The sequence below is a fragment of the Geospiza fortis genome, unplaced genomic scaffold, assembly GCF_000277835.1.
Source record: "Geospiza fortis unplaced genomic scaffold, GeoFor_1.0 scaffold55, whole genome shotgun sequence".
Lineage (NCBI taxonomy): Eukaryota > Metazoa > Chordata > Aves > Passeriformes > Thraupidae > Geospiza > Geospiza fortis.
This window is the reverse complement of record NW_005054308.1, coordinates 5972581-5982975: the sequence shown is the minus strand read 5'-3', so window position 1 is coordinate 5982975 and position 10395 is coordinate 5972581. Positions and strand designations below refer to the sequence as shown.

The window sequence follows — 10395 nt, the reverse complement described above, 5'->3', positions numbered from 1 at the left end:
AGGGAAAGAAGACTGCAGCCTCCTGACAGAATTCACTCTGGAGGCTCAGGCCACAGTGCTGGACCCAGTGCACCAGGAGCACATCCCCAATCCAGACACAGACCCTCATTTTTCTCTTTGTCCTATGGTTTTGTCTTTTACCAGGACAAAGATTTGTCATGACACCTCTTTTACCAGATTTCTTTTACCAGAGAAAAGACCAGGAGGACCTTTGTCCCTCTAGCTGTGCATGGGAAGCCCTGGAAGCTCCTCTAATGTGCCTTTCTTCCATGCTGAACACCCCCCAGATAACCCAGGCAGGGGCTGTGTCACACAGCTACAGGTGAGCTGATGGCACACGGCACAAGGCACACATGACACTGGGATGATGGGGACTGGCAGCATCAGGTCCAAACAGCCTCATCCAGAAGGTCACCAAGAGCCTCAGGCCAGCAGTGTCAGCAGGAGGCGGGACATGGGCTGATCTACCCCAAAAATCACACACAGACACTGAAACCCAGCCCTGGGAAAAGCAGCACTCGGGGCTGGGGCCACACCTTGGATCTCCCTTGGCAATAGACACAGGTCCTCCTTGGACACTGGGTCCAGCTGAAACCTCTCCCTCTCCTCCTGCACACATGAAGGACAGGTTACACCATCTCTGCTCTCCCTTCCAATCACCCCAACCCTGCCAGACACCACAGGGAAGAGCCACCCTGACCCACCAAGGTCCTTGGGGGATCTACAGCCTGGTTTGTATATAAAGCCTTTTCTTTTATTCTTCTACTCATTTATTACTGCTCATTTATTAGGTCAAATTGCTTTAGGAGGACACTGATTTGTGCTGGTTTTGCTGGAACACCTCTGTGGGACTCTGGCACAAGCTGTCCTCTGGGCATGGAGGCTGTTACAGATTCTCTCACGTGTTTATGGGTTATTGGAGTCAAATACAGACAAACAGAGAACAGGTCAACACACAGGAGCTCCTTCTCCTCCTCCCCACCTCCTGCAGCTGGACATCCCTCCACCCTGGGCAGTCCTGAGGGGGAACAGCAGGGTGGGAGTGGGACAGCCATGACACTTCAACCAGACACTGTCACACAAACACAGACTCAGCACACAGTTTGTCACACTGAACAGAAACACAGCGGGGCACCAGGAGAGGCAGCAGCTCTGTCCTGGCAGGGCCAGGGTGGTGATGGGGAACCTGGCAGGGTCAGCAGCTCCTGATTACTCCTCGAAAGACCCCCCCAAGCTGTCCTGAAGTGCTGCAGTGCAACCTGTGCAAAATGGGAGGCGAGCTCCCCCCCAGCCTGCGGGACGCTGGGCGCCCTCAAATCATGGACTCCTCCTCTTCCTCCTCCTCCATCTCCCGGTCCACCTCGATGGCCGTGTTCTCATAGCTGGTGATGCCCCCGTATTTCCTCATGTGGACCATCAGGGGTTTGGGGGACTGGCTGCCAGCCAGGCTGGCCACGTAGGCGCCGCTGCGGTTCTCCTCCAGGGCCGGGCCCCAGCCCATGGCCGGCCGGCTGGCTTGCTGCACTCGCTGTGGGGGACAGGCAGAGGAGCACAGGCACCCTGCACCCTCTGCTCCCCACCCCTCCCAGGGCCCTGCTGGCCCCCAGGCACTGAGAGAACCCCCAGTGAGGATGGCATGGGGTCAAAAGCTCGTCCTGAAACCTTCTGGGAAGGTGGTTCTGTCTAAGTGTCTTGCTGTGGGATGGGGAGGTGTCATGAGCTGTGGGTGCTGGTGGTGAGGGCTTGCAGGAGTGAGGGGCTATTGTAGGGCTACACCCTGTGCTGTGGGGCTAGAGCCACTCAGACAAGGGGTTAGCCTTGGCCAAGGTGGCTCCTGGCCATGCCACAGTGCCCATGGCTGTGTCGAGCCAGGTTACAGCCAGCAAAGGCTCCAGCAGGGCATTGCTACCTGGGGAGGGCACCAAGCTCTGCTCCTCTGCTTTTAACAGCCTGGTGAGAGCAGTGAAGGGCTGGGAAAGCTGTGAGCAGCCAGCAGCTCTGTACCCTGCTCCTGGGAGAAGCCTTTCAGGGCAGGGATCCCATCTGGGCTGCCTGCACAGCCTGGCAGCTGCCTGCCTTGCTGTGTCATTGCTCGTGCCAAGCGGGTGCAAAGTCCCAGGTGCCCATGGCCACCCCACACTGGGGACAATGTGCTCCCTCACAGGGCACAGCAGGCTTGTTTTGGAGTGGGAGTGCACACTGGGCTGCCCCTTGGGCAGCTGTTTTACTCAGTACCTGCCTGGCATCAAGGGAAGCAGCACTGCTGGAAATGCTTTGGGATGTGCCATCTCACACCCTATGGGCAGCAAGGGGGAATGGGGACACACACCCCGGGACAGAGGACACAGAAACTTCCAGGGATACTGACTTGGCAGGGGCTTGTGCTCCCCGCTGCACATTTCAGTGCAGTGTCAGGCCCCAGTACCTCCTACCTCCCACAGCGTCCCTTCTTCCTGGAGCACAGCCACCACCATGCCCAAGGGAATCATCAGGCAGGAGAGCACTCCCATGAGGATGCCCAGGGCCTCTGCCCAGGTGGGGAATTGGTAGTTGCCATACTCAGAAGGCTGGTACTTGACAATGTTATACACCAGCAGAGCCTGTGGGATGGGAAGAAAGCGAGATCATTCCCAGAGGTCTCATGCTCAAAAAGAGATGGAGATGATGGACACCTCCCAGAAGAAGGATGGTCTCTGGGGCAGGAGATGCCAGCAGAGGAACTTATCATGCTGGGAAGTCCCCCAGGGGCACTGGCAGCACCGTGGTGTTCCAGCACCATCCAGCAGCTCAAGCTGAGCAGTTTACCATCATCGTTGCTGGGGACAGGACCATCCAGCAAGCTCTGAAGTAGGAGCCTGGTTTGAATCCCAGCATCATGTGGATATCTCGGCAGAACCTCTTCATGCCTGCAGGAAGGAGAGGGACTCAGAAGCTTTGATCCCTCCCCCAGAGCCTTGTGCCCTGCACTGATCACAAGCAGTGGCTTATCCTCTACAGCAGCCTGCCCCCACCCATCTGGGAGATGCAGGAGAGGGCCCAGCTGGTGCTGCCTGAGGGACCAGGCTCAGCACCACCTGTGTCTTTGGAGAGGTGAATCAAGTGACAGCCAAGAACAAACAGGTGATGGGAGCGGAGTCTCATGCTCCACTCTGAGGCTGTTGGTTTCCCTACTGCTCCCTCTAAAACCCTCTCTTCACACAGACAGCACATCCTTCCCTGTGCCCCTGTGGGGACAGGCAGCCTTACCATAGACACGTGTCACCACAAGGCAGGTGGTGATCACCACCACCATGAGACCAAAGCCAGCACTGTAGTCGTCCAGCAGCACCAGCCAGTACATCCCACCCTGTGGAGACAAAGCACAGAGGCCAGCATCTCCTGGACCATCATCCCAACAAACCTCCACCCGTGTCCTCTGACTTCTGGGGACCCTGGGGAGGACAGCAGTCAGCAGCCTCAAGAGACATCAGTCTCCTGATGGGGTTGGTGTAGGGATGGGAGTGACACGGTGCCACTCCCCTTGGCCCTCACACCTTCTGCAAGCCCAGGCTTGTCTCTCTCTTTCACCTGCTTACCTGATATGAACATACATGTGAAAACTTGGCCCCTGACCTAAGTTCTCCCTAAAATGGGTTCCTAGTTGGTCCCACAGTGGATCCACCCCAGAACCATACCTCTGTCGTGAGGATGAGCCCCATGAGGAAGAGGGCGATGCAGATGACAGCAGAGAAGGAAGCTTTCTTTGGCCGCAGGTAGTAGGGGAACTCATCAGTCACTGCCGTGACAATGGTCTCCATAAATGCAAACTGCAGGGGGAGAGGGTCCCCTGAGCCCTCAGGCTGCCTGGAGTGCACGCCTGGCTCCGTGGGCTCTGCCCTTACCTGGCTGTCCAGGCCCAAGGTTAACAGCATGAAGAAGAAGAGGAATGACCAGAATGGAGAAAGGGGGAGCATTGTCATGGCCTGGGGGTACACCACAAAAGCCAGACCAGGACCTAGGGGAGGCAAAGGACAGCAGGGTGAAAAGGTGGTGACAGAGGTGGGGGGATGGAGGAGAGGAGAGCTCAGCAGAGCAGCACCATGGCAGAGACTTGCCAGGACTCTGGCAAGACGGGCAGGAAGGGTCCTGTGGCAGAGGGTGGAGAAACAGCCTGATCCTTGCTCACACCTTCATTAGACACCACTTGTTACTCAATATTTACATCACAGGAACTTATCTGCCCCCTTCCCTCCCCCTGGCCAGCTGAGCATCCCCCTTCATCCCTCATGCTGACACCCTCAGGTGCCTTCCATCCTGGAAGGGATGCTCCTGAGCACACCCAGAGAGAGGGAAAAGGGGAAAACCTCTTTGTTTGGCCTCACCTGCTTTTGCCACTTGGTTAACAGGGACCCCAAGCTCCTGGGACATGTATCCCAAAACAGAGAAGATGGCAAACCCTGCCAGGATGCTGGTGATGGCATTGCCCAGGGTCACTATGAAGGTGTCCCTACAGAGAAGGAAGAACATGCTCTGAACTTGCTCATTCCATCCCACCCCACATCACTGCACAGCGGCATTGCCAGCCCCAGATGCCACAGTAAGGTGACCCAGTGACTGTCCTTCAGGGCCTCTCATGGCAAGTGCCTTCCGGGGCCAAAAGGAGCATATATTTAATGGATAATACTGTGGGGTTCCTCCAAAGCTTTCTGTCCCCTGTGGATGGGGTCAGACCAAATGTCACACCGGTCACTTTCAGTGAACTACACTGGATGCTGGGGACAGGGCACACATGCACAACTCCAGCCTCAAATATCCTCAGCTTTCAGCTCCTACAGCCCAAAACATCTGAGCTGGGTGCTCTGCCTTGGTGTTTAGGAGAATTTTTTCCTATGGATCCCTCTGTTCTTCTCAAGCCTGCACAAACTGCCAGGTATCCCTTCAGTACAAGGAGCAGAGCAAGGTGACTGTGCTGCACCACGGGTTTCTGCTGGCTTTGAACCCACCAGCTCAGGTTTTCACAGCTCCCCACAAGCCATAATTTTTACAAGACAGCAGCAGACACCCACCTGTAGATATTCTGATGGAAGGTGTTGTACGAGGCGAAGGTGAGGAGGCCCCCAAAGCCCACCCCAAGGGAGTAGAAAATCTGCAGGGCTGCCTCGATCCACACCTGGGGGAAGGAAGCAGTTCTGAGGAGAGCAGGGGGTTGGGAACCTCCACATGAGGAAGATGACATTAGAAATCTGCTTCCCCAGAGCTCTGGGCACATCTTCCCCAGCACTCCAAGCATGCACGGCCTATGGGGTATTTGTCTCTCCTTGTTAACACTCACCACTCAAAGTGGATCAGCTGGCTAATGGAAGGGCTAATATAAGAATGTTTTAGGGCCAGCCCAGTGTGGCATTAAATGCCCTTGGGTGGTCTCTTGATGTCCCTCACTGCTGACCCCCACTCCACATTCTGGGATTTCTTGAGAACCACAAACACTCAAATCCACCATGGGCACCCATCAGCCCATCCCAGGGGCTGGCATGATCCTGCCCATGGTCCTGGTACTCAGGGGAATTTTGGTACCATCCCATCCATGCAGAGCCATAAACACATGCATGGGGTAGGGACACATGGGAATAGTGGCCTAGACCAGTTGTGGGACAAAGATTTTTGGTCTAGGAACAATCAAGAGAGCTTTAGGTTAGGGTGTGGCCAGAAAAGACACCTGAGTAAGGGAACTGCCTCTGTGGCATTCAGGAGGTGGCAGGAGAAGTTTTGTTTTTGTGTCTTGAACAAATTGCACAACATCCTACTCACCTTGGAAGATAGCAAGTGATCAAACTGGGGTGTGAGGTAAAACTGGATCCCCTTCCAGGCCCCCTCCAGGGTCACGCCACGAATGAGCAGCATCACCAGGATGAGGTATGGGAAGGTGGCAGTGAAGTACACGACCTGTGGGAGAGCAGAGCCAGCAGGGAGAGCTGGGAATGAGAGCACAGCCCCCCATGTCCTGTCCCTAGGGCAGGACACATCACCCTGGGGTCCTTGGGCTGCAGCAGGGCCAGTGTGCCCGCCCTGCTGGTGTCTGGGTGTGCAAGGCATCCCCAAAATATCTTACACCCAGCGGATGCTGTTTGTGGGTCTCACTTCCCCAGAGGTGCAGAGCTGCACACACTGGTGAGCATCGCTGGAGGTCCCCCCAGAGGAGACCAGCCAGCCCTTACCTTGCCAGAGGATTTGACTCCCTTAAGGATGCACAGATAAACAATAGTCCAAGACAGGAGCAGGCACAGACACAAGTTCCAGCGGATCCTCCCAGGATCCCCAATCCCCGAGCTTCCCTGGATGTGCAGGACATACCGGCTAGGGAGGAAGGAGAGCTGCCAGTGAGCATGGGCTGCCTTCTCCCAGAGGCCCTCTGACCCCAGAAATGCCTCTGCTGCAAGATGACCTTGTCAACAATCACAGGCAGCTCCTTGCCAAGCAAACAGGAACACTTGGAGTGATTTCTCCACCACGTATTAGAGAGCCCAGAAGGGATGCCTGGCATCTCCAGAGCAAATTGCCAGCCATTCCAGACGTGGGATGCATTTTAGTCTAGCATATCTCCCGGCCAACAAAGCAGCACTAGAACATGGACACCTCCCACATCCCAGGGGCTAAACTGAGCTGTCACCCAGAGCTGAGCACACGAGCCCGTTGCTGCAGCCACACCACCCCCATGAGTGAGACCTGCAGCATCTGTGCTGTGAGCTGTGCAGGTCCTCACCCCTCATCCCCTGCCCATCCTTTCCCAGCCACATCCCCAGGCCTGGGCTGCCCCGTTACCTCCAGTACTCCTCGCTGGGGCTGACGGTGTTGCTGATGTTGATGGGGAGGGAGCTGTTCCCCGCCCTGAGGACGTGGTGGTCCAGGCACAGCTCAGTGTTCCACCAGTTGCCACAGTGCTGCCAGGGCAAGTCGCTTGTGAGGGATGCAAAGAGGTAGAAGAGAACGTAAGCAATGATCATATTGTAGTAAATGGCCACCAGGGAGACGATGAGGATCGTGCCCATGCCAACGCCTGGGGGAAGGAGAGGGTAAAGAAGGAGTGAGCTGGAGCAGAGCAAAGCACATCCAAAAGCAGGGTCAGACACTGCACCTCAGCAGCCAAATGATCAACCAGTCCAAGGTTCACCTGCTGGGGGAGCCACTTATTGCCATTACAACATCTGGACGTGCCTTCTCTGCATTGGTGATCTATTGCTTCATACAAAAAACTTTACACCAGCCTAATGTTGAGAATAAAGGTATTTGACCTGAACTTTTTTTCAAATGCCTTATTCTTACCTTTGTTTTTAACAGTTATATTGCTTTGTTTTCATGCTCTATTTTGTACCAGAGCTGGTTTAATAATCTTCATACCATTTCTAGAGCTGGCCATGCCATCCAGAGCCCTCAAACACTGACCAATCTATGCAGCTACTAAAACAGTTAACTCAAAATTCCAGCCTGCCACACCTTCCCCAGGTTCTTTTGATTCTAACAAGAGCTTTGAGGACCATGGGATGCTGCTGCTGGTGCATGTCCTCATCGAAGGGCTCTTGCAGAGGTCCCTCAGAGGCTCCGGACTTCACTCACGCACCTTTAAAGAGAGGGCTGATCTTCCACACTGCAAGTGGCCCTAGGCTGGAGAACTGGCCAAGTGACAGCTCCATGAAGAAGATGGGGATCCCACAGATAGCCAGCATGATGAAGTAAGGAACCAAGAAAGCTCCTGCAAGAAGCAAAAAAAAAAAAAAAAATTAAATAAATCTTGAAAGTAATACAGAACAAACACCTAAAGCCTAACTGTGACAGGGAATAAAGCTCATTCAATATGTGTGGCTCTGAGGGATCTACATCAAAATCAGGAAGACAGGGAGGAGCAAGAGCTCCCTGTTAGTGCAGGAGAAAGGGGCTGTGATTCACCTGGTGCTGTGCTTCCCCACTGCTCCCAGCTCTCTTTTCTCTTTGAATCTTTCACAAACACCCTGAAATTCTCCAGTTATTACTGCTCTGGGAGGAGTTGAACCAGCATTTTCCACCATCACCCAGGGCTCTTGCATTGCAGAAGGTTCACTCTCTCCTTTGATAGCTGGGAAGGGCTTGCTGACCCTGCTGAGTCCTGGAGGACACCAGACCAAGAAGCTGCTGGACACCAGGAGAGCTGGTGTGTGGTTCAGCACGGACACAGGGGTTTGTCCAAGGCCAGGAATACAGAGATGGGCTCACAAATCCCTTCCACATATGGATACAGGTGGGTAAAGCCCTAAACAACCATGGGGAGGGCAGGAGGAGGCTTCACCCCACAACAAGTGCTACTTTCCAGCCCCAGGAAGGGGAAGAGATGCTTCTTCAGGGATATTCTACCAGCCCAGGTCAGTGGGTGGGAGACTGAGCACTGCAAAGGATGCCCAAGTACCTCCTCCGTTGGTGTAAGCCCTGTAGGGGAACCTCCAGACGTTTCCAAGGCCCACGCAGTATCCGATGCAGGAGAGCAGGAAATCCAGGCGCCCTGTCCAGTTCCCTCTGTCCTCGGGGCACTCGGAGCCCAGCTCCCCATCCTGGCTGCTGGGGCTCACCAGGAGATCTGGTGTCACTGGCTGAGCGAGGGACCAGGGTGTGGGAGAGGGCACACAGGGGTTGAGCAAGGAATAAAAACAGAGAATGAAGAATGGGAGAGAGGGAAGAAGTGCCAAGAACTCGTGAGTGAATTTGTGACCCCAAGCCCTGACAGCACTGACACTTGTGCCTTGGGAACACCCTGTCCCAGCAGCTCCCTGTTCCCCACCTCAGCCACTGCCCTGCTCTGTCACTGAGCAACAAAGAGGATAAATGTGATCCCACATGGCCAGAGCTCCCCTGGGAAATGTGGGATTGTCCCAGTTCATTCTGGGAAGGTTCACCAGGACCCAAATCACAACCCCAGGTTCCAAAGACATCCTTTCAGGGGGCCACAATAAACTTTCTGCATCTCCTGCAGGATACAGGCATGAGGGCAGCAGGAGAAGCACCGTGGTGTGCCAGGGAGGGTGACACCAGCCCCATGTGTGTGCCATGCCAGGCACTTGGCTGGCTGACACTGCTCCGTGCATTTTCACACTTTTCCAACTGCCAAAAGCCTGCACTGTGGGAATTTAGTGATACTCCCAGTTGTCCCTGCTGAGAGATGAGAGCCTCCTTCCAGAATTCCTAATGTGCTCTGGATCAATGCAGCACAGGCAGGGCATTAACCCATTCCCTTCCTCCCCACTGCCTCAGCCCTGCCAGTGGAAGTGTGAGTCCTGCAATCCATTTGGGTTGGGGTGATGCACCAGGAGGACACCTCTGTGTTTGTATGGGTGTACATCAGGTGTGCAGGGAGGTGCTCAGTCTGAATTCCCCCAGTTTCCTGACCTCAGGAGAGCAGGCAAAGCATCCCCACTGACTCCAGAGCTGAAAGCCTGAGCCAGCAGCTGCCAGATGAGATCCCATCACAGATACACCCACAGAGAACAAAACCAGGCAGCACAAAGGGGTGGAATGAGGACCCTGTCCCTGTGCCACCATGTGCTGCTGTGCCCTGGTGTGGGAGTTCATCATGTTTGTATCAAGGCACAGGAGGATTGTGGTGTCCCTGCTGACAAGGTACCAGCACCAGGGCCAGAGAACCTGGGACCCTTAGGAACCTTCTCTTCTTGGGCTCTCTGAAGAAATAAAGCAGCCATCTCCCTGTCCTTGTTCATAATTGTAGGGAACAAACCCATGGGATGTGGTTGAGGAGAGGGATCTGGGTGTGGAGGATCAGCCAGAAGGAGTTGGGGTCTCCTGTTCCAGTGTGCACCAGTGCTCAGAGCCTGCAGCAGACCCCAGTGCCCAGGAGGCCAGAGCTGGCTGGTGATCAGAGCTCAGTGCTGCCCTTTCACGGCCTCAGAGAAGGTGGCAGCCACCTCCTTTCCTCCTCCTCCTCGTCTCCAGCTGGACTGGACCGGAGGATGCTCCTGCTGCTGGTTCCCATGGAGACACCGAGCCAGGATGCTGAAGGAGAGGGATGCAGCTCCCCCCTGTGCAGGGTGCGCCCCAAACCCACAGCTGCTGGCACTGCAGACATGCTGCTTGCAGCCCAGAGGCACCAAACACTGAGACAAACTCCTCCCATTCCCACCTGGAGCACAAACACCTCGAGGGACAGGACAGGGGCAAGCTCTTCCCAGGGCCAACCTGAAATGTACAGCTCCAGCAAAGCTGTTACACCAAAATCCTCCATGAAAAGCCCATCCCTGCTGGATGCCACCATCACAAGGCAAAGGCCAGAAGAAAAAGTTGCAAAAACACAGGCTGAAAAGTCAAAATAGACCCAAATATGACAATATTGCTATAAAACCATCAGTACCTGGCTGCCTCCTGCAGTTGTTCGAGCCAGCC

At 55.0% G+C, this 10395-nt stretch overlaps 1 protein-coding gene across 1 annotated transcript in view; it reads right to left on the bottom strand.

Annotated features, from left to right (window-relative positions):
- Nucleotides 1–747: 747 nt before the first annotated feature.
- SLC6A7 (solute carrier family 6 member 7) overlaps nt 748–10395 on the bottom strand; it is a 13334-nt gene continuing 3686 nt past the window's right edge. Inside the window, exons 2-14 of the mRNA XM_005418730.2 lie at nt 8414–8594; nt 7595–7726; nt 6799–7033; nt 6195–6333; nt 5788–5922; nt 5046–5149; nt 4362–4486; nt 3882–3994; nt 3675–3806; nt 3247–3346; nt 2806–2906; nt 2433–2600; nt 748–1528 (exon numbers count right to left, since the gene is read on the bottom strand). Coding sequence (XP_005418787.1) covers nt 1313–1528; nt 2433–2600; nt 2806–2906; nt 3247–3346; nt 3675–3806; nt 3882–3994; nt 4362–4486; nt 5046–5149; nt 5788–5922; nt 6195–6333; nt 6799–7033; nt 7595–7726; nt 8414–8594 — 1881 coding nt within the window. The 3' untranslated portion in view covers nt 748–1312. The remainder of the gene's footprint in view (nt 1529–2432; nt 2601–2805; nt 2907–3246; nt 3347–3674; nt 3807–3881; nt 3995–4361; nt 4487–5045; nt 5150–5787; nt 5923–6194; nt 6334–6798; nt 7034–7594; nt 7727–8413; nt 8595–10395) is intronic.